Source organism: Podarcis muralis, chromosome 11, assembly GCF_964188315.1.
Source record: "Podarcis muralis chromosome 11, rPodMur119.hap1.1, whole genome shotgun sequence".
Taxonomy (NCBI): domain Eukaryota; kingdom Metazoa; phylum Chordata; class Lepidosauria; order Squamata; family Lacertidae; genus Podarcis; species Podarcis muralis.
Genome location: NC_135665.1, coordinates 35,651,705 through 35,675,902, shown reverse-complemented (window position 1 = coordinate 35,675,902; position 24,198 = coordinate 35,651,705). Strand labels below are relative to the sequence as shown.

At 38.8% G+C, this 24,198-nt stretch overlaps 1 protein-coding gene across 9 annotated transcripts in view; it reads right to left on the bottom strand.

Annotated features, from left to right (window-relative positions):
* The window catches only part of SSBP2 (single stranded DNA binding protein 2), a 121,655-nt gene that overhangs the window by 32,305 nt on the left and 65,152 nt on the right, over positions 1-24,198 (bottom strand). For 3 of the 9 annotated variants that reach the window (XM_077936251.1, XM_028749534.2, XM_077936252.1), the window contains exons 5-6: positions 18,051-18,140; positions 2,667-2,750 (exon numbers count right to left, since the gene is read on the bottom strand). The exons of 3 other annotated variants lie outside the window; for them this stretch is intronic. In XM_077936251.1, the coding sequence (XP_077792377.1) occupies positions 2,667-2,750; positions 18,051-18,140 (174 nt within the window). The remainder of the gene's footprint in view (positions 1-2,666; positions 2,751-18,050; positions 18,141-24,198) is intronic. 3 more of the 9 variants (XM_077936253.1, XM_028749536.2, XM_077936254.1) reach the window with 2 other exon arrangements.

Below are 24,198 nucleotides of genomic sequence, written 5' to 3'. Positions count from 1 at the left end.
TTTGATACTAATTCTCACAACTAACAAGAACGTTAAGTTATTTGAGCAGTGACGGATGTTACTGTACTTCTTAACTGACATTTATTGATTCCTGTAATCTGGGGCTATCAACATTCTGGGGCCACTAGGCATCACCACTTCTGTTCTCAGAAAAGCAAGACCTACAACCCAGTTCTTGTAGAGCTGAAAGAAAACAGTGCCTACACTCATAGGAATCTTGTAATACAAGTTAGGAATGTAGGAACAGTCCCTTTATACATACTGTGTTAGCACTTTTCTGGGCCACATGACTGTAAGCAGGGCTGGGGATAAGGTTAAGACAGCGCTTACCAAGAGCATATAAAAGGACTGTGTCTAAGCTTTAGCAAAGTCAGGCCAGGAGCTTTCCTGAGCTTGTTCAGAGGCTTAGACTGTTCCTCATGGCCTTAAAAACCAAACTTGGGGTGATTCTGTACAGTTCTGCTTGAGTTATGATTAATGTCAAGAACTTGGATGAGAAGCAGAAAAAGACTTTGAATTTTCATGCAGCTTGCTTTCCTGTTTAACAAAAGGTTCTCCCTTACAAAAAAACCCCCCATATTTTGACATAAAAACTTAAAATATTTTGGTTTAGCTTTACTTGCAATTCAAACAATTTCTTGACTTTTGTCTTGTCTATAAAAACTGTGAGTCTAGTACCTAAATCTGTATCTTTGATAATGTTCCAGTTTCAGGGATTTACATTATAATGGTAACTAGACATAGAACATTATTCTCTGGAACTTTGTTTACATGACACATAGAGAAAAGAATTAAAATAAAGATTACCATATAGACAAAGTTTACAAACCCAATATATTGACAGTGCAAATAAAAACTTGTAAATATACATATAATATAAAAAATTGAGCTCTGTAACTGAGTCACTGATACAACCTGCATGCAAGACCCAGATAGATCTTCATTTCCAAACTCTTACATTAATACAGCAGATGTTTGCTGCTAGGTTACTACGGTGCTAAATTCAATTATTTAAACTGCTCATTAACTGCATGCTAAACCCAAACAGCCTCCCTGCTAACTTGCAATGGAATCTCATTTTGTAGGCAGCTAGATATTGAAGTTTTAGGCCAGTATAGTGCCTTTTGGATCCAAGTACCGTATTTTTCGCTCTATAACACGCACCAGACCATAACACGCACATAGTTTTTAGAGGAGGAAAACAAGAAAAAAAATTATTCTAAATGAAACAGTGGATATATGATTTTTGTGGTTCATGCTGTGGCCACAGACATGTGATCTGACAGTGAGTTTGGAGTAGCCCAATGCAAAAATCCTGAGGATCCATGTGGACCCATGCTTTGTAACCATGGAGGAGGGAAGGAAGGGGAACCATGGATCCTCTGCTCACGACCGCAGCAGATCCCCCCCGCCACCCGTAGGCATTCGCTCCATAACACGCACAGACATTTCCCCTTACTTTCTAGGAGGAAAAAAGTGAGTGTTATGGTGCAAAAAATACGGTAATTATAAAGAAGAGGTGTTTAGTTGAAGGAATGATCAAGAATAACCCATATATCACTTGAACACGTGCTATTTATATGGAATGCCCTTGGTTGACTGCTGTTTTCCTAAACAGCTGCCGACCTCTAAGCAAGAACTTTAAACAGTAAGACACATAATCTAAAATGTTTTCTGAACATTACATAGGTCAAAATTATGCAACGTTACACACAACACGCAGAAATACTACCTGATATCAAAATACTAAGAGATACTGATGTAAAAGGAAAATAGCCTTATTGCTGAACTTGATTTGTACTTGATTTAAATTATTACTGATGTACCACAAGTTGTAGTTAGACAACACAGAACTCTGAATTGTGTAGCTTGTGAAACGCCATGATTTATTAAATGATGGATACAGATCTCATAGCTCCCAAATCCCCCCTCCCCAAATTTTGGAAATGTTTACACTGCAAAGTAGGCACTATTTTGAAATACTCATTTGCTTAGTTCCCAATGGCCCCACATAAGAAGCCTACACTTTTCCCTCAGAACAAGAAACCACAACTAAAGATCACTGGTATGTGCTCAAGAACTGAAAAAAACAAAGCCAGGTTCTAGGCCTATTTGAAAGAAAGTAAACGGTGCCATAAGAATAAATTAGTATATGAAAACATTCCAAATGATTTTCCAACATTTTGGCATCAGAGGGTTTGGCAAGCTTAACGAACAATAGTTGAAACCATCAATTTCCAAACTATTATTACATTTGTGTCAATCAAATAATGGTTTAAAATAGTCAATTGTTGGGTCCAAAACATATGAAAAATGCTACATTCAGGAATTTCAGAAAACCAGATAAGTAGTAAGAATTCACACGTGTGAATATTATTGCGGAAAGTTTGCTGTCCCCCATTGTATGCCAAAACTGCTGTTACGAAGTACATGGGTATTGGGAAAATAACTAAGCAGACAGACAGACGAACAATACCACACAATTTATTAAGTAGATGGTGAGATTTATGGGGAAAGGGGACAGCGGGTAGGAAAAGTGTGGTTCAAAATACGAACCACTTTAGGTGGACAAGAGAAAAGCTAAATGATAAATTTGAAATGAGCAAACTATCGTTGTAATGGCAGTTGCAAGTGTTTCATATGGGTGCTTTTGTATACCCTCCTACCTGACCATGAGGTCCCATCGTGGGATTGCTGGGGTTGTGAGTGGGGGGCTGTGCATGGGGTGAAGGCTGTGAACCTGCAGGTCCCTATGGATTAATAAAATTGGGGGGAAAGATTAGAAACATTCTTTTCCTAGGCTATTTATCCCATTTTATTCCTTATTTAATTTTTTTTTAATTTTCCCCCAATTTCATTCCAGACTTCCAACACTTTCCAGGATGGAACATGACCTGAATCTGGGTGGCAGTTCCATCCAGGGTCTCAACACGCTACTTGCTCCAGTGCAGCAGACAAGCACCATTTTGAGTACTTTATAAATGGTCATGAAAAATATTAAAACTAAAAACCATTTAGCAGGACCACTAAAAACCATTTAGCAGGACCACGCATATCAGACGCCCATTAATAGTGTAATTGCACATGCAGTCTTGCACCAGGAAAGACTTGTACCAGTGTTTGGGCTAGAACAAACTACAAGAGGCAAAACAATTTGGAATACTTCCACTGTAGAAATTGAACAGTGATGCTAGATGCAAAAATATAGAATTTCGCTGGCTGAAGGCAAAAACTTTTGTTTACTTATCAAATCTACTGTATGTGCTTCATAACAGAGAAAAAAGTTTAATCCAAGCATGTGAAATGTTATTAAGATGTGGGATGGGGAGGAAGATTATTATTATTCTAATCTGAACACTTGTTTTGTTAATTTAGGTACCTGTAAATTATCCTTAACCAAATTAATACAGCGAAGAATTTAAACCAATTTGCCATACTGTGCATAATAAATAAAAAAGTTTTATAAAAACTATTAGCTTCATTTTGAAGTTCAAGTGTTACCCCTGCAAAAAAAGCAATACAAACAGAACTGCAACTGTACCAACCTCATTTTTTTACTCAAATATCCCATGGGATGAACTAACATCTGTATGAAGTCTCGTTGCAAAACACAATGTTATTCTATCACATGCACACATACACACACCACCACCACCACAAAACATTTAGGACCAGAACTTATAGAAAACAGAAAACAGTTTCCTATATTTAAAAACTGGCTTTCAGGTAGTGTTTTGGCAGAAGCAACAGAGCTTTGGGAGGCTGACATACAAACCCAAGATTAGTAAAACAACAGGCAGCAGGAAGTTACAAATGTCACAAGAGCAATCAAGCTGCCTACAACAGGACTCTGAAAACTGTGAGCAAAGGAGGAGGACAGAAGTCAAGACACACAGCTCCACACAAATGAATCCTAGGATTGTAGAGTTGGAAGGGACCACCAGGGTCATCTAGTCCAACCCCCTCCAATGCAGGAATCTTTAACCTAATGTGGGGCTCAAACCATGCCCCTGAGATTAACAGTCTCATGCTCTACTGACTGAGCTATTTGTGTGGGGGAAATACTTGTGCATTTTCCATGATAGAATAGCGTAAAGGAAAGGAAGTAGAAGGATAAGGACTACATCTCATCAGTGCTGGCCAGATGTGAGAAAAAGCAGGGGGAGCACTCAATCTGTAAGGCTTGTAGTACTCTGATAGTACTAACTCTACAGCAAGGATTGAAAGTTTTCTAGTATAACATATATGGGCTTTTAGCTCACTCATTAACAATAAGAAATTAGTTTTACTTATGACACTCTTCTTCAAAACACATGGCTGCAGCAGGGTGCCACGAAAAATTAATTCCAAGATTTTATTATAGGATGCAAATTTGCTTTAACAATTCTGTGAACACTACTACAAGGGAGGAGAATGTCATCTTTGGTGTGGATTTTTGGAAAATATGCTCTTCTCAATTTTTTGACTGATGGTGGTTCAAGAAATTGTGAAAACGTGATTCTAAAAATAATATTGAACAGGATGTTAGATATTACAGACACTGACAGTGTGGATGTCATCTTCTTCGCTAATGTTACTGCTAAAGCAGGGGTCATAAGAAATAAGTAAAAATAAATTATATCTAATTACCAAAAAAAAAGCTTTTTTTTTACTATGTTATGATGATAGTAAAATAGTAAATTGTGATAGCTGCCTTGGGTATCTTAGTAACAGAAGGTACAGCAAAAATGCTGTAGTAAATTGCAGTGGCTAGGAACAGAGAGGAGGAAAAGGTTTAAATCAAAGCCAAGAGATCAAACAATGCAAGAGATACCTGTGAGTGTGCAGGTCACAACCATACTGACAGGACTTCAATTGCATTACACTATCATTTGTGCTCTGAATAGTACTGAGACATACCTACAGCTATCTTTCACACTGCTTGATTTTTTCAGCTCATTCGGGCCTGGCACTAGCAGTCAGCCAGGTTGGGCACAGTCCAATGGCCCCTCACTGGCCCAGCCATGATGCCATTTACCTCTTTCGCCCAATGCTTTTTCTAGTAATGGGCAGGTGTTCCACTTCTGAACAAGAGCCTAGCTTGCCTCCCATCCATGGTCACTGTCTACCATGTTAAATAACATGCCAAAGTAGGCTAAGTAATTTGCAAAGGATAAAAACTAAGATAAACCTACCATTAAAATATAAATATTCTTAATTAAAATACACAATAAAACAGTGTGATTAAAACACATCAGGACTCAGGTTGAGAAATCAAGGGAACGCCTATGTAAAGAGGTGAGTCTTCAAAAACTGGCAAACACAGCTGGGGCATATAATGCTCTGGGCTGCAGACCTATGAAATCTATAGGAATCTATAGGTGGGACATTGCATAATCAGTAACTTAAGATGGCAGGTGGCAACCACAGGAAGGAGCATAGCTTAGATCCTGTTAAAAGTGCCATCTTCCATCCACTGCTAAAACATGGCAGGCAACAGAGTGGTGTTACTACCACCACAAAAGCAGTGGAGGCAGAGAAAGCTTATAGAGGCTGGGCTCTATCCTGTGCTTGGGTAAGAGGGAACTGTCAACCCCACAGCAACTGCCCCTTCCCCAAGAAATCTGGTCCTAGCCCCAAACGTAATTTGTAAGAATATTTTTCTTCTTTCTACCTAGTTTGACGTGCCAAAAATGCACACCATTTGTATATTACACAGTAGTCTCTAATCCAAACAAAAAGTATGTACAAAAGAACATAGAGCACTCCTGTGACAACAGACTTTCCTGCTAATAAGAATGTCACATGAACATTCTGGAAGGAGCACACAATGTTCACATCAAGGAGCGAACCACTGCTTATGCAAGATGACTCTGGATTAGGTACATTATATAAACATGTTTTTAGTTTTTCTGAAGTTATTTCCATGAAATTGATGTATTCTGTTCTTTTACACTAGATGTCTCTTGAGTGTTTGAGAACTGGCTAGCCTATGTTGAAAAGGTACAATATATTATAACAACACGAATCACACTAGCGATTGCAAAATAGAAAGTCCATGAGTAACCCCATAACCAGCAGGACCACTTCTATGACAAAGCTGGTTTCAGAATATGTCTTTGTTCCTAAATCCTGAAACTAGAAAACTGAACTCCTGTGGTTCTTGTTACTAAAACCTTAAAAGGAGGCTGCATTTATATACTGATGCTTAAATTAATAGTTTATGTAGCATAACAGGATTCCTTTACTAGAAAAAATCCAACAAGAATACAATGCAAATCCACAAGAACATTTATGCTTTGCTTCTAAACTGAAAATTATATTATATACATTTGCCCAATTTAAATAATTATCTGTTTTGAAAGCACATAGAAACAAGCTAAAATTGTTTGATGCAACTACAGTCGCTACAGAACTTTCTAAGTAAAACAATGGAGCATAGAACAGCATGTTAAGGCCAATTTAAACACCACCAGCACCACTTATCCTCCATAAGCTTCAGAAAATCAGCCTGTCATCAATACAAGTCTTTACTTTATTCAATTATACTGATAAATGAAGTAGAACTGATCAGTGTGAATTTTGTACAAGCCAAAGAAGGACCACCACTTGTGCACGTGGGTCTGCCCCCAACACTGACACCAGTGGGGACATCCGCTAACACTAGAGCTATTTTTGTGTTATTCAGAAATTTGGCTTAGTTTATGTTGTATTTTATATCTGCACACATGTACGGTACTTCATTAAAATGCACCTCTAATAGACAGTGAGCTTGTTTGCACATCATGGTAAATTATTAGTTGGCATCCGTCTTTCTTGGAGACAATGGAAGAGCGCACCTTTGAAGGTGAAGTGCGAAGGAAAGTGTGAAATGGGAAAGTGGCTGTGGTTTCAGCGGTACATAATAATCTGTTATGCATTGTAACAAGTTCATGTACAGCGGGGAACTAATAAATGGCTCATTTGAGTGTTGGCCTATATTTTTATGTACTGTTAACTTTGGAACACAGCAGGATGAATGAATAAAACAATCTAGGAATTTATTAGTTTGTGTTTCCTAAGGGGTAGTAAACCTAAAAGAGACTGTAGCTTCAAGAAAGTGCCAAACATGGATGAATTCACTATGAATTGAATTGTCCTACAATCACTATGCAATTTTTCTCCCGCATGCCTTTGCTGGCCATGAAAGGTCTGGCAATCCACTACTGTCCGTATACATAGCTCATTTTAAAGGAATCCAGCTCTGCCACAATATATATTTAGATGAAAATAAAGACAACTCATTCTTACAGCAAGGACTATTCAGAAGTACTTCTTCCCAAAATATTCCCAACATGGTTTTTATGAATTTCAGGTCTTCTCACACTAACTCATACAGCAAACAAATGCAAAACCCAAAAGTCTCCTAAGATTCGCCTGTGAATCAAGTTACAAAGCACTTGTATAATTTGTCTGCCTCAGACACAATACAGTGGTACCTCAGGTTACATACGCTTCAGGTTACACACTCCGCTAACCCAGAAATAGTGCTTCAGGTTAAGAACTTTGCTTCAGGATGAGAACAGAAATCTTGCTCTGGCGGCGTGGCGGCAGCAGGAGGCCCCATTAGCTAAAGTGGTGCTTCAGGTTAAGAACAGTTTCAGGTAAAGTACGGACCTCCGGAACGAATTAAGTCCTTAACCTGAGTACCACTGTAATCTTGACAAAATATATTTGTATGCCATGTTTTAATCCATACCACACAAATACCTTGTGAACTTCTTCATATGATCTTATGTCGTCTCCCTGTCTAAAAAGTATAACAGCATCTCTTCAAGATCTCCATATAATTTTACTCATAATGGTTCAAACACCACCTTCCCATTCTCCACAGGGCTCGTGGTTTGTTTTTTTTAAAAAAAATTATTCAATAAACCCCAGCAAATGGGAACAGAAGCATTTGGAAACTGTATAATGTTAGTTTGTCTCCTGCAATAATTGGGTTCCATAACTTCAGGACTCTTCATTCTGTCACCAAAATGAGGAGAGAATCACAATATGTTTTCACAAGCTTTCCAGAACTTCCCAGGTATGGAGTTGAAGGAAAAAACTCTGGTCACTGAGACAAATGCGGATGCGAGGGTCTCTATGCGTGAACCACACAGAAAATACTAGGAACATATCCTTCGCTGACTCTGAAGAGGACAGCATTCGAGATAGACAAATATATCTTTTCTGAAATAATTCCACATTCTATATGTAAGTTGCAAAAGCTATTAATATCATTAGCACAAGGTAATTTACAATACATGCAACTTCAAGATCCTTTGTAGACTAGAATCTGAAGAAAAGCTAATCATTTTAAAGCCACTCATTAATATTTAAGATTATTTTATTAATATATTCTATTCAACCCATTTTAATCAGAAAGAAAATTGAACTGGTAATAAGTCTTGCATTTAGTAATTTGTATCAACAACAATAATAAGGTGGCAATAGGGCTATTGTAATTTACTGTACTCAATATGCCATAGAAAAATAGAAAATCTCACACTGACTTTATGGTGTTTTGAAATCCTTCCTTAACATGTAATTGTATCTTACATACACTATGACTATAAACTAGATAAACTACACTTCAATCCCAATACCAACCAACCGTTTAGTGAAAATGCAGGGAATACAGTAGCCACTAGATGGCAAGATAATCTTATATACTTCATATACTCATTTCCACAAGCTTTTACATAAGAACAGCATATAAAATGTGACTTTGAAACTAGCCATCAACAAATTTTCTCATCGATGTACTATCATATAAGAATGGCACTGGTAACAACACCTGATAATTCGGCAATTTTGAATTCTGTTAATATGCCCCATAATACACCAAGAAACTGTCCACATAACAAAGCAATCATGCAGTTATTACCGTTTTCACATTTCTTATATGTTCTAGCTATCACACCAACATTAATTTTCATCAGTCACTAGCAGAAGTTTAGCCACTGGTTATTTGCCTCTGAGTATCTGAGAAAATCTTTCTCTCAGAGCTCCAAGAGTTAACATCCTTACAGCATCTCCCTGGTGAGTTAAATATGAACTGTGTTCTATTCTCTGCATGACTTGACTTGGGGAAGGAGGGGTGGAAATCTATGTGCTGGCTCCAGAGCACCACAGGCAGCGTTCAGCTCATGTACAGGAGCTTTTCACTTCTCCCTTCCAGTAGCAGCTCCCTGGACCTCCAAAATACACCCCCAGGTTGAGGCACCACAGAAGGCAGAAGAACTGCCACCAGATAAATATTGCCTTCTCCCCTATCCATTTTCCAGTCATGCATCACTGAGGGATGGGCCAAATAAAGACAGGTCAAGAGTTTGAGGCTCAGGTACTGCAATAAGCATTACCAGCAAACAACATGAACAATAGTAATTGGATATACAAATATATGACTGCTCTAACACCAGATTTGGACTAATGCTTGGAAGGCAGACACTGTCCAGCAGCAGACACATCTGGGAGCAAATGAAATCTATTTAAACCCAGTCCTAATCACTAACAAGTACATTTTCTAAAACAGAAAGCTATCGGCCTTTTCAATATTCTGTTTTAAAGTGGCATATATATATATATATATATATATATATATATATATATGCTTTCGTAGATTTTCACGGGTACAGGAATGCAGGTTTTGGTGTCTTCGGGTATCTTCCCGTGTACTTCCCGTTTACACGGGAAGATACCCGAAGACACCAAAACCTGCATATATATATATACACACACACACACACACACACACACACACACACACACACTGATTCTCGGAAATCTTTAGAAGGAAGGCACAACTGGCTATTACATGGGAGTATTTTCTATTCATTTTTATTCATTCATTCCCATTTCTATTCTACTCTTCATCTATTCACGATCCCAGAGAGAGACAACATAAAATAACAACAAGTAAAACATTGTGCTATCTTCTTCAAAGGGCAGACAGACTATCCATTAACCTCCAGCCGGCTAAATTGTATCAAACCCCTGTAAAAGACAATGGAAAGAGGTATGTTCCACTGCCTCTAAAAAATAAATAATGTGGGTATCAGTTTCACCCCAGAAGGCAGGGTAAGGATATTCTACAATTGGAGTGCTACCACATCGGAGGTGATATATTGTGTGATCATACCATGTGCTTCACCTAGTGGTGCCAATTTGCCATCTTTCGGTTTCATTAATTCTAACTATTTCCATTCTACCTAGTACTGCTCAGAATCAAGTGGTGTTCCTCATCAATATTGCAGTATCACAGGTATTTTCAAGAGCTCTTTTTGAGAAAGTCCTTTGTTTAAAGGAAATTCCTCAAATGGCAAGGAGTTGACAATTTTGCTCAGCAGTGAGGAGCCGTTGCCCCTGCTGCTGCTGCCTCCAATGTCGCTGTGACTAGCAATGACTTCTATTAATAACATTATGTGTTATTATGTAACCAATAAAGTTCTATACTGGAAGCATTGTGGCATTGCCTCCTGACACATGATGAGGTTATATCACTACCTGTCGTAAGCATAAGCAAATCCACATGTACCAAGAGAGCAAATCGGGAGACATGCACACACCATGCAATGAGGCACAATTCCACTGCACTTATTTCAAACACCAATTTCAAAAGGAACTTTTGCTAGCATTTCAGGACAGACCTTCCCCACCCCTGAAGTCAAATAATAGACATGGGTTTTGAAATTGAGATAAATAGCTGGATGAGTAGTTTTTGTTTAGTCCAGTTCTGCCTTATTTCTATTTGTTTCTCTTTTTTTAAAAAAATCTGTACGGAGCAATCCTACTCAGAAATAAAATCCATTGTGTTAAATGGGGCTTACTCCTGACGGTGTTTAGAATTATAACCCAAAGCTACTGAATAACCCATGAAACAGGCCTTATACTGCTAAGCATATACAATGTGGTTAGTACAACTACAAGATTCCCTTCCACAGGTGAAATTTAAGCAGTTTGCACCATGTGGTGTGGAAGCTGCCAATATTCCTGGCCCCTGCCCTTCAGCACATACCTGTCAACATGAGGCTTGGAAGCACCAGGAAAGCACTAAATATAGAACCACTGGCTAGGGCAGCCATGTGGCAACATCACATACTGATTACACTTGATGCTCATTCACATATTACATATTAGCCACAACTGAAAGCTTCTGTTTTGGTGGTGCCTGCTGTGAAGAATGATGTTTAGATTCTGTACTGCATCCTATGGTCCAAAGTGTAGCATTCACATATTGGCACAGGCTGCCCCTTACGGCACAAATGGCAGAGGTACTAGAACAGGAAATGGCTTTTTTGTGGCAGCCACAGAAAACAAACATGGAAACTCGGTTTCAGTATTTTCACCCCAGCATGAATTCCCCACACATACTAGTTCACAACTAGACTCAAAGCCAACAGCACATATAGCAGGAGACTGCAATCCCTAATGCCTGAAAATGTTTCCTTCAATGATTCTTTTCCCCTCATGTGTTGAGCATCAGAACTCTGAACTACTTGTGCAAGCTCAGCATCTCTAAAAATGATGGCCCCAGATGTCTTGCTTCTCCTGTGGCTCATTCCAGCTCATTTCTTCCTCTACTTTCCCCTCTCTTATAAATGCAATTCAACACAAAGGTTCTCAATGGAACAGTCTCACCCCCTTTTTCCATGAGTTTATGGTCTTGTGTATTAAGGTGGCAGGGATCCTGCACACAGGAAAAAATCTTCCAGCTACTGGTTGGTAAGAAGCAACCTTCTTGGTTATGTGATCTTTATGTGGGAGGGAAAAGGTAGATGAATGCTATCACTACTTTAAAGCCAGCACTATGTGTGTGGCTGCTTGTTCTTTGCTACCTATATATTTGTCATTATAGTCACATAGTGAGGCTTCCATAACTTCCTTCAGAAAGAATCCTAGTATGTCTTACTATTCAAGAAAGTAAAGAACATGGAAATTGCAGTAAGTGGTTACTAGAGTCTGTTAAGTGCCTAACACTTCAAGTTAGTAATAAAAAATAATAGCAATTAAGGATATGCAGTCTAAAAGTATTTGGCCAATTCTGTCCAACAGTTGGGTGTCATGATTCAAAGGTCACTTGTACAGCTCTGTATGCAAATATGCAAGCAATACACAAAGCAATGAGCACAGCTAGTTATGTGAAATAGGAAACCACATGCGGAATAGCTATTTTCTTTGCATATGTTTGTGGAAATTTCAAACTGCACTCAAAATTAGCTCTGTATGCAGAAACCTGATGAGAATGTGTGCCACAGAAACCTAAGATGCTGCCAAGATTTCTGCTACACACCTACAATTTAGGGCACAGTACAGACAGCACCGGTGAGACCTGTGCAAATTGAGAGGGAAGTTTAAAGAACATCCAACACTTCTGCAGCAACACATCACCAGGGAAGGTTGATAACTGTGAGCTAGCTGCCACTGCAAAAAGTTTGTCCACCTTCTTCTAAGGAATCCTAGGGTTCCCTGGAATACATTTCTGAAAACTACTTTCTATTCCAAAATAAATCATGAAGTATTGCCTTTTGTCAGTCAGGGAGCTCACACTAATTTCCGTTTATTATTATTATTATTATTATTATTATTATTATTATTATTATTATTATTTACTTATACCCTGCCCATCTGGCTGGGTTTCCCCGGCCACTCTGGGCGGCTTCCAACAGGAGATTAAAAATACATTAAAATAAAAAACATGGTGACATCTCCCCTTTAACTATGCTGGAAACATTGTTTTTGAACTAGCCTATTATTAAAATTGACTAGCATAAGAGACCCATTGTGCCTTCCTGATGACCGATATTTACTCAGCTTTATATAGCCCATCTGTTCTTTTATGTACCTTTCAGTGCCACTGGCATCTACCAGTTTTTTCAAAGTTGGTATTTTCTGGTGAAAACTTTTTTTTCTTTTGTTGTCTATTACAGTTTCCCCAAGCAGAATGAGTGCATAATTTTATAGTCTTAACTGTTATATCGATCAATATATTAAGGAAAGAAAAGTTAAACTTATTTAGACAATAGATCCCTGTAATATGGCAATGCCCCTTTAGATTAATTTGTTTTCAGAAATTATCAGTGTCTTGAAACATGCAGATTATTTTTTAATAATAATTTTTATTAGTTTTCAATTACAATCCAATAATAGTCTCAATATAACAATACCAATTTATAATACAATTATAAATACCAATCGTTCAAATATCAAATTATATAATTTAGATAAAGTGGCCCCCCTCATGCTAGAACTGAGGGCTTAATTATTTGCTTGATTTCTGCGTTCCAAAATCTTAATAATTTCCATTACATTCCAGTCAGAATAATAATCCCTTATACAACAACTGCAATATTAATAACTTCTAATCGTGTTGACATATTAAATGATTTATAAAACTACAAGTGAGGAACTCAAACTCAATCCTTGTTCTTCCTGTGTGTGGCAATTATTCTGTCCGTGGTGTTTCTTCCTGTGCTTGTAAGATGTTATGTCTTTCTTTCCCCCAGTTGTTGCTGTTATTCATCATGCCTTGGGCGGAGCTGATATCCCATTGTTGTTCCAGAAATTTCTCCATTGCTCTGTCCTATGCTTCGTTGTTTTGCAACTTTAACAACAGCTGCAAAAATCACTCTGTCCCAATAAATAACCTGTTTTTACCATTTTCCCTCTCAGCCTGGGAAGAAGAGTGGTCTGTCAAACTGCAGATCACTCAGTAATGAACCTTATCAGTTCCTTGACAAGTTCACAGACTCCTTTCATCTTTCCTTCCAACTGAAGATATATAAGCAATTATACTACCAATTAAATTAAATTCCAAGTCCTCTTAGTGTTATTCAGTTCACTCCATAAATAATAAAGGATGGGGAAGAGTCAGCTCTAAGTTTCCATTGTAAACCTTTTGCAAAATAGTGTTTCCCTCCCTTTTTCCTACACACACAGTTCTGTTTAGTGTTATATTCCATATCTATAATCCAATTTCTTCCATCCTCGTGTGTACAAATATAATTTGAACTAACACTCAGAGGAGGGTTGCCAAATCATAAATGTAGACAAAAAAACTTTAAATAAAGAAACCGTAGGCTCCCCCCTCCATGTCTTTTGCAACGAATGAAGTCTTATCAAGTTCAGAACTTAAAGTGCTCGCAGTTGGTTTTGTTCTGTAGTTTGTGATCTCATCTCTTCTAGCACACACCTGTACTTTAGTCCAATTAAGCTCTAATTAACAAGAGAACCTCTGCTTCTTAATGGCGGTGTTGGAGGGTTTTCAGCAGGCAAAGTACGTCTGCACACAGCGACTCCCTGCCCCCTGCATTTCATGCCAGAGTGAGAGCCAGGTACTGAGATGAACTGCGAGTGAACCCCATTCTCCTCTGTCCCTGGGGGAAATTTTCAAGGATAATTACCCTCAATCATCCTTGTTTTTCCTTCACCAATGATCTCCCGCTGTCGTGGGGTCTGCCGCCATTAAGGCAGAGTGGAACCGGAAGCCTTGAAATATGCAGATCAAATCACAGAATCGTAAAGTTGGAAGGGAACCCAAGGATCATCAACCCCCTGAAATGCAGGAATCCCAATTTGGATTTGTGTGCTAGCCGTTTTATTGTTGCACCACTAGCAGTGATAGAACTTTGTAGAACTGTGTTTAGACAGTGAGTCAAACCTAATGTGAAAACAGTTCCAATTTTGTTCTGGGTGGCAGGAGAGAAGATTTCCCTAAGACAATTTGGAACAGTTCCATTAAGTCCTTTAAGTGTGACTACAGCTTTATTATTGTTGTTGTGTATATTGTCTGCATAGAGGACCTATGCCGCTCATTATTTTATATGTGTGGGAAAGGGAGAGTGGTGTGTCTGTCATGCTAGCTCATTAACTGCAGCTAAGGACTGAACAGCGCTAGAACAATTCTGTGTTCAATGAAAAGGGGTTAAACTACATTAGGGAGTGACAATGTTCTAGCAAAATATCACAGCCTGAGGTAGAGCAAATGGTTTGCATGCAGAAGGTCATTGTTTCAGTCCCTAGCATCTTCCAGGAAAGACTCCTGTCTGAAACCCTTGTGCCATGTCTAGTACTACTACCATGGCTGCATTCATGTACCCACACCACACTGAATGTTTTAATGTGACACAACACAAGCAGGAACAAGCAATAGCTAACATCCAGTTTGTATGGTCTCCATCCCATTGTCTACCCACATGGTCAGAAAAATTTCAGAATCTCTGTTTTTGCTCATCTGTGACTTGTCATATCATCTGGACCAATAAATTATGGTTATTATTAACTATGTTAAGTTTAAAACAAACGAGAAAGAGAAGACGAGAGGTCTGGTGAACCCAAGGCTCACCACCAGTCATTCCTGCTCTTGTACATTATGCCAAATCATGGTTGAGTGTGATGTGTGGACCAGACCCATGTTCTGCATTGCATTTAGTTATGACGCTTTACCTAAGGTAAGATACTTTTTTCAGTGGAAAAAAGTAGTGATGATTCAATTTCAAAAGCATTTAAGTGTAGTCTTCAATATGTTTGAATTAAATTCCAATTCACTTTTAAAATCAGATCATTTAAAAATAATAAGGAAAGGAGGAGGGAGGTATTAACACCAAAGCAACAAAGACAGACGCCTACAAGGTGCACTGGAAAAAGTGGTTTTATTAGGCCTTGTGCATTTTGAGTGGTAAGGGCATTACTAAAAAATTAAAATGCTATATATCTAGTTGAATAACTCCCATAAAACACTTTTTAAAGAATTGAAATCATCAAAATATATAAATATAATTAAGCAATGCTAAAATCCACCCAACAGTGCAACTTTAAGTAAAAATAGCATAACCTATATAAAGATTAACTCTATTATCCAAAAAGGCCACCAGCCACAATCAACAACACAATTTTATAAACATACTTCAAACCACACCACTGAGACACTAAAAAAGTCACCAAGAAGGCAGCTGAAACCTCAAAACTTTAATCCTTGCCATCTATCTCATACAAATTGCACTGGTAGAAACATAACCTCCTGGTGTTAAATTTCAACAATCTGTATCTAATAGAGAAAAGCTCCCTTCTATGTTAGTTTTGTTCTTTGTTGCAATGCAATTCCCAAGAATAAGCCCAGAGTAGGTCTCTTTACTCCTGGGTAAGTGACCAACAATTTAACTGGTCTGTGTTACCAAATGCGGAAAAGTGGAGAGACAAAAGAATTGCTCTCAAATGGACAATATAATCCTCGAATCACTACAGTTTTTATACAAGGATGGAATTAATCCTTTTGCTTCAGTAAAAAACCTCAAGGGTCATAGGTTGTGGTTAAATGAACTGGATGGTATTATCAAGGATCTGAAGCATCACACAGAAAGGAAATCCCAAGGGGTAGACACAGGTGGAAAAAGAACAGAGGACAAACCTTTAAAAGACATGGGTCCAAATAACACAAGTTCTTTCCAGAGTACTGCAGTTTTACTTATGATAATTAGACAATTTTTAGAAAACCTGCATAGTCGTCCAAACTTGTCTTTATATTAATTTTTGATATTTAAAAAATGGTCTCTCACTGAAGGTTTTCAAATGGATATATAAGATCTAGTTTTTATAGTTCCCCTATAATCTGTCCACTTGAAACATCTAATAAAGCACACAGATTCAGCCCACTCCAGTGGTGGCATTTTCGTTGTTTTCACTTTTAGAAAAGAGATGGCATTTACCAGAATTGATGTTTTAATAGAAAATACTATTTTTAATTTTTTTTAAATTTGTTCAATCATTTTTCTCTATCCTGGGAACAGTACACCACAGTTGTGGGCAGTTTCACAACTCCATCTCTGCTTGAAAAGGCTACAGGCCAATCAGCAGACTCTTTCTCAATATATGTTAGTGGTACTTCTCTCTGTGCTCATCAGACTGTTACAATAAGTAAACCAACACCTCTCTCCGACTTATACAATAGAACATAATATATATTATGGTGTACCCTGAATTATTATTGTGCTCTATGCCTGAAGTCAGAAATAAGTCAATGAAGGCAGTAAAAAAAGGTAAAGGTACCCCTGCCCGTACGGGCCAGTCTTGACAGACTCTGGGGTTGTGCGCCCATCTCACTTAAGAGGCCAGGGGCCAGCGCTGTCCGGAGACACTTCCGGGTCACGTGGCCAGCGTGACAAAGCTGCATCTGGCGAGCCAGCACAGCACACGGAAACGCCGTTTACCTTCCTGCCAGTAAGCGGTCCCTATTTATCTACTTGCACCTGGGGTGCTTTCGAACTGCTAGGTTGGCAGACGCTGGGACCGAGCAACGGTAGCGCACCCCGCCGCGGGGATTCGAACCGCCGACCTTTCGATCGGCAAGCCCTAGGCGCTGAGGCTTTTACCCACAGCGCCACCCGCGTCCCTTCTAATGAAGGCAGTACACTCCCATTAACTTGGTTTTCTAGTCTCTCTTTCAGAGAAGAAGCTTTCTGTAACTTGCTTCCTAACCTAATGTTTTTCTCACTTATCTCAACATAACTAATTAGTAGCAGGACTGCTGATATGAGAGCAGACCAAAAACACACCTATACACAGATTTACATAGCTACCTGTTAAAAGAGTAGAAACAGCTTCCTAGAGTTTCTGAACTTCAAACTGCTAGTTTGAATTTGCATTATTCTACTGTTCTCCCAAAACACTGCTAACCTGCAATGTATAAGAATAATGCTATTTCAGTTAGATGGATTTTAACTAGAAGACAATATTAAGTAACCAGTTCCTTATGTTAGTGTAGAAAATACCTCCCCTATTACATAAATAGACTAAGGAACTATTGCACATCTAATATTCTATAACAGTGAATATTACTGCACTGTTTCACAATTTCCAACTCCTGACATAAAACAGCTTAAAGCTTGCCTTTTATTGATCACTGAACCTGTCCTAATTCCCCATCCCACCCACTATTGTTCTTAAATACTATGCATTTTATACAGAATTTGAAGTGATACTCTTTTCTGGCAGTGCCAAATAATGCTACCGACCCATTTCTAAGTCCTAAAATTCATAATTTGTCTGAATACCTGAAAAAAACCGGGTGGTACAGGACCTACTGGCATGCCATCTCCTGGGGGAATGTTTCCTAGCACTGGACTGGGAGCTGCTGCAGCGCTCTGAAAAGAACAAAGGGAAAATAAACCTTTGTCATTGCACAATAGGCATAAAACCAAAATACTACTTTGACCACAGTGTGGCAAGGCAGAAAGGAATTCTCTGCATGACATTTTTCATAGTTTCCTCCATTTTTAATCATTAGCCCTCATTTTCAAAATACACAAGTGAAACTGTAAAGCTCAAACTTAAATTCCTTGACTAAATGGCTGCCTTACACTTGCACGTGGAATAAGCTTCAGATTTTTAAATCTTAATACTAATTTAGCGTAACCGAAGCCCAGTTCAACCATCTCTTTGTATATGCTTTTACTACAGCTCTGTCCAAAATTAAGCTTCTGTACAAAACAAGGAATAAGCATGGGTCAGCCGAAGCAGTCAATATTCAAAGCAGGGCATGGCATTATGGGGAAGACCCAAACACAGTTAAGAACATTGCAGACTGAACCAGTCACAATCTCTTTACATCCTGCTCTTTGCTTAAAAGCAGCTGCAATATGAGCTTGGTACCCATGTGGTACCAGTATTTTCCCTACTCCCTTCTGTGGTATAAAATAGTTTGGGGGGGTTAGCCTTTTGTGTCCCCCAAGCATTATGGCCCTGGTCTACCTCAGGAGCGATTGTGGCTACTTTTAGGCTAATTTAAAAGAGCCAGTGACCCAACTAAACTTGGATCACGCTGAATTTTGGTAAAGCAAGAACTAGGGTGGGGAAAATTAACACGCTGCATGGATAGGCAGGTGGAAGGGAGAAAATGAACCCTCCCTTTGTCTCCACTGTTTTCCACAGCCATTGTAAAGCAGTTTCACTATGTGTAAAAATTGAAATTCTGTCAGAATGAACATTTCTACACTTCAGTGCTGTATTTGTGGGGTATTCTGTTCTATTGGTAATAATGTTGTAAATATAACCTCACGATCTAGAAAGTTTACCAAAGCTTTAAAATAAGATTAGCTTACAAACAGATCAATATTTTTCCCATGCTTCTTCGGGGGAAAAGATGTTAATTTTTGAAACAAACAAAAGAAATTAGGTTTCCTAAGTGAAACAGAGGGTGAAATTAGCTACCTTTAGACATCCTTCAAACTGAGCAAATAGGAAATAAAGCTCCTGATGAAGAACAAGCAGGGATCCACTACAAAAATTATTATGCCTTCCGTTAGATTTAATTTCTAAAGTCTTCATCTGAACAGAACATTTTGTAATTGTGCGAGACTGAAGCAATGCAAAGACATCTGACAGCACAATCCTATGAGCATAAAACTTAAGGAGATTTACTTTCATTTTATTAATGAATTGCTGAAATCTGCCCTATGGAATACAACTTATTCTAATTAATGTAATTGGCCACTGGATGTCACTTTTGCACCCTGTATGTAGAAGAACATTGCGAATTACATTTCCAAGTTTTTGACATAATGTCCAGCTTAAGAAAGTGTGCAGTGAAATTCCAAGAACATAAGAAACTAAATGTGATTAGGCTGGCATAAAGCATTCCCCCCCCCCCCCAAGGTTAAACAAAAATGGGGCGGGGCAGGACAATAAACTCAGGTTGTACAATGCTTGTTTATTTTTCAAGTTGAAAATTTGTCTACTGATTAGCAATTCAATCATTAAATTCTGCAACTCTTGCCAACTAAAGTAGTATGACAAGAAAAAGCACAGGCAGAACTGAATGCTATCTTTTGGCGTACAACGTATTTTAAACACTCATTGAATGCATTATAGTAGGTTCCTTAAAGAAATTTCGATACCAAAGCTTGCAAAATAGGCTGCAATACAATCATACATACCCAGATCAAGAAATATGAACTAAAAACTGTTTTGAACATGCCTCAACAATACCTCCCAAAGTGGTCCTCTTTAGGCCATTTCAAGCATCATGTTCAGAGCTCATGGAAAGATCAGAGGTGAAGCTCCACGCAGATGCATTATGTGGCAAGTACAACTCTTTCTGTAACCCGGAGCTTATATATGTTAGGTTCGTTTTATGGTTACAGCTTTGGAAAATATGTGTGATACTGATTTCCATGGGCAGACAGTTTACATGACTAATTTAAGAAGTTAAACCAGCCTACAAGAAACTGAAAGTAAGAGACTCTTCTGATATATGGTTAATGAAACATTCCATATCAATATTAATACAGCAGCACCAATTTGTAATCAGTAAGCCATTAAAACACTCTTAAATTTCACACAGGAAAATCTGAATGGAAGTGTCAACATTTCTTAATCTATCATAATCTTAGACTGAAAGATTGTCGGGTCAATGCTCTTCTTTTTGTGCTAAACACATACAAAACAAACATCATATGCCTCAAAGCCTTCTACCACGAGTAGCAGTACGAAACAACTTAAGCTTCTATTTGAAATTTTATGAGTTTCCAGGGGAAGGGGAGATAGTCATCTTAGTACAAAATCAATAATTGCAAAAAGAGCCCTAATTTTTATTGCTCAATGATTGTTTTGAACATTAAAGGCAGACGTTGCTGAGCTCATCACGATTCCCAAGAAAGCCACAGCTGTAATACAAAGGTCCTTAGAGAACAAGCTTCCTGAACTGCATTATGGAAGAAGGTAACATGAATTAAAGCAAACGCAATCCATAGGTTGCAGGATGAAAATAAACTTAAATGACTAAGGGGGCAATTAGCAAATGGTTTACTATGGAAGAGAGGGTTAGATCTTGTTGGTTCTAGAAATATTTAAAGGTCTGCATCTGAGGTCTTGGCTGTGACTGCATTGCAAGATTGCATTATTCCCATTTTCAGGGAGAACAGACCCAGCTGGAGGGGTGGGATTAATATCTCCTTTCACACCAATAAATACCATGCTTTGCTTTAATCTTACCACACTCTTAGTGGCAACATAAACCTGACACAGGTACCATCACATGGCTCTCAGTAGCAGATAATGCTGAGATCCAAGAAAATTTAGGTTCAGGTTACAGACTCCGCTAACCCAAAAATAGTACCTCGGGTTAAGAACTTTGCTTCAGGATGAGAATAGAAATTGTGCTCCGGCGGCACAGCGGTAGCGGGAGGCCCCATTAGCTAAAGTGGTGCTTCAGGTTAAGAACAGTTTCAGGTTAAGAACAGACCTCTGGAACAAATTAAGTTCTTAACCCAAGGTACCACTGTACATCACTACCACTCCATGCATCAGCGTTGGTAGTCACATGCTTGAGATGGTAGTCAATTTTGTCTCCTTGGGTTCCACCACAACCAGCAACCTCTCCATTGACACTGAGCTAGACAAGCATATTGGCAAGGCAGCTATGGCAATGGCTCGCCTCTCCAAGAGAGTATGGGAGAATATGATCCAATGTCCAATACCAACGTGAAGTTCTTCCAGACTTTATGGAAGTGAGTCATGGGTAACTCACAGCTGTCAGGAACAATGCCTCAATGCCTTCCATATGCGCTATGTCAGGACAGAGTCTCAAAGTCACCCTACATGAGAGGAAGCATGGCTGTGCTGTTTGTATGCAATAGATTCTAGGTATGGCCCAGGTATCCATGCCAATGAAAAACAAGTAGAAAAAGTATAATCCTTTGGAATGTGTTCCTGTACGGGAGGAGCACATTTCTTTTATCCTGGCTACTTTCTTAAGGTGAGCAAAACAGAACAGCAGCACCACAGTAGGCTATCAACAGAGCAGAGTGAAATAGCTTTCCGTTCCTAAGCCATAAGCTACCACCTTCTTTATACAGTACGTTATAACAGGAAAGAAAGCCAAATAAGAGATGAAGAAAATAACTAAGTAAGTATAAACCTATGCAGAAACATGGAACAAAAATGAGCCCTATCATATACAGAATCAGATCTAGTGGCTTCAGGAACTCGGCCTATCGGCTAGCTGAGAATCAATTATTTGCTTTGTGCTGTTTAATGCAAGCTTAATTACTTTAATTAACAAATGTAATTAAGTTAATTAATGTATTAAAGTTGCTATAATCCATGATTTGATTATGGACCAAGAAGTGTTGATTTTAATCTAGAAGCCCTACAAAGCTTTGGAACCTTGCATCTTAAAGGGATTCCGTTTTCTGCCACAGTGACCACATCAATTTAAGTTGGGGAGACATTTGCCAATGTATTATTCAGTTGATGAAAGAGCTTGAATAGCTAAGGTCCACCTAAGTGTTTCTTTGCATTTCTGAGAAAGTTTCTGGCATTTTTGGACCAGACAACTCTAGACAGGTGGTGGCAGAAGTGAAGAAACTTGATTGTTAGTTTTGATAGACTTTAGATATTATATATTTTAAGCCAGTCAACATTAGTGTGAAATACGCAAATATATATAGTTGAAACCACACTTACACTCAGGGGAGTTTCAGCTGTGCTGGAGTTAGAGGGAGGACCCTTTCCCCCTCCAAAAAAAAATAAATCTCCTTCCCCCTGCAGCCTTTTGACAAACTGTTCTTATCAGTTGGAGGCCCCTGCAGAGCAGTGTGTGGGTGATGCTGGAGGCTAGAAGGGGGAGGACAAAATAGCCACGCTACTAGTTCCTTGAACTGGCTTGGTAACATGCATGCAGTCAGTGCAGTTCTTTCAATATTGGTGTAATGTGTTCTGAGCAGGCTGTTCCACATCACATCTTAGCCACAGCATTCTGTACCTGCTGCAGCTTCCATACCAATTTTAGCCCACACAGTGCATTGCAGTAATCCAACCCCGAGGTTACCATTGCGTGGATCATTGTGGCCAGACTATGCCTGTCCAGGAACGGCTGTTGCATACCTGCCAGAATTGGTAAAAGGTGCTGTTCGATAGGAAGGACACTTTTGCCTCCCTCAACAATGCTGGATCTAAGAGCTTCCTAAACTACCTGTCCCTTTATCAAGAGGGATACCGTACCGCAAACAGGCAACTTGTCTAGTTCCCAGACAATGGAACTGCCCAACCATAGTGGCTTTGTCCTGTCAGGTTACAATTTCGGTTTACTGACCCTCATCCAGCCTAGTATAGCATCCTGGCACTATTCTAGGACTTGCGTAGACTCTCCTAACTCAGATATTACAGAAGAATAGAACCAAGTGCCATCAACATACTAGGGACACCTCACCCCTAATTTCCTAATGATTGCTTCCAATTACTTCACAGAGATATTAAATAGCACTGGGGACAAGACAGAACCCTGTGTACCCCACATGATCCCGTTTAATTGCTAACAGCTGTTAACAACAGATAACTAATGATGCCTAAACTGACAGTTACTTGTTCTTTTAGAACTTGTAGACAAATGTGAAAGATGCAAGACTGTGTAGAAAAAATCCTGATATATGGCCTTAACAACATCATAATACAAAATATCGTAAATATGAGAAACTGCAGGATTTAAATGTACTGTACCTTGCCATTCCATATAAAATAGTAAGCTGACTGAAATATAATTCATTCCTCAAGTTCCAGGAGTGCAGTATAAAAAGAACTGGCATTTAAGATTGTAGAATAGTCATTATTTTATTTGGAAATGACTTATGGAAAATACTCCCCTATTATATATGTAGATACCTTTCTTAACCTGGACACATGAAGCATCACTGGGGAAGAGAAAAAACCCCGTGGAAACAATCAGCAGTAACTAATATATATGGCAACTGTATTGTCCAACAGGAATGGAGTACTCCTCACAATGAAGATCTCACCATAGTAAAGTAAGTTCACATATATATCTGGATCTGTTTGCTGACGTTGTCTCAACCCAATTTTAAGATATTCCATTCTCCCACATTCCTCCAGATTCTGCAGGGTATACCAATGTTCCCTATAGTATCTTGTGGGGGTTGGGAGGGGCTGCCATAGCGAGGAGGGAGCAGGTAGGTCGGCTTCCACAAACTTCACTAGATGTGGTAAACTCTGGATCCAAACCATTGACTGCAGTGTCTAAAGTAGCACAAAATGTTTCGGCACAACTTGAAATATTATGCTAATGCACCCCATCTTCAGACATCGGCGTAAGAACTTAAATCAGTGGCCATCAGAGATATTCCCAACAAATACTGTAAGAGAGTAGAGGTTCCTCAGCATTTGTGTGCCCCCCCCCCGTCACTCTCT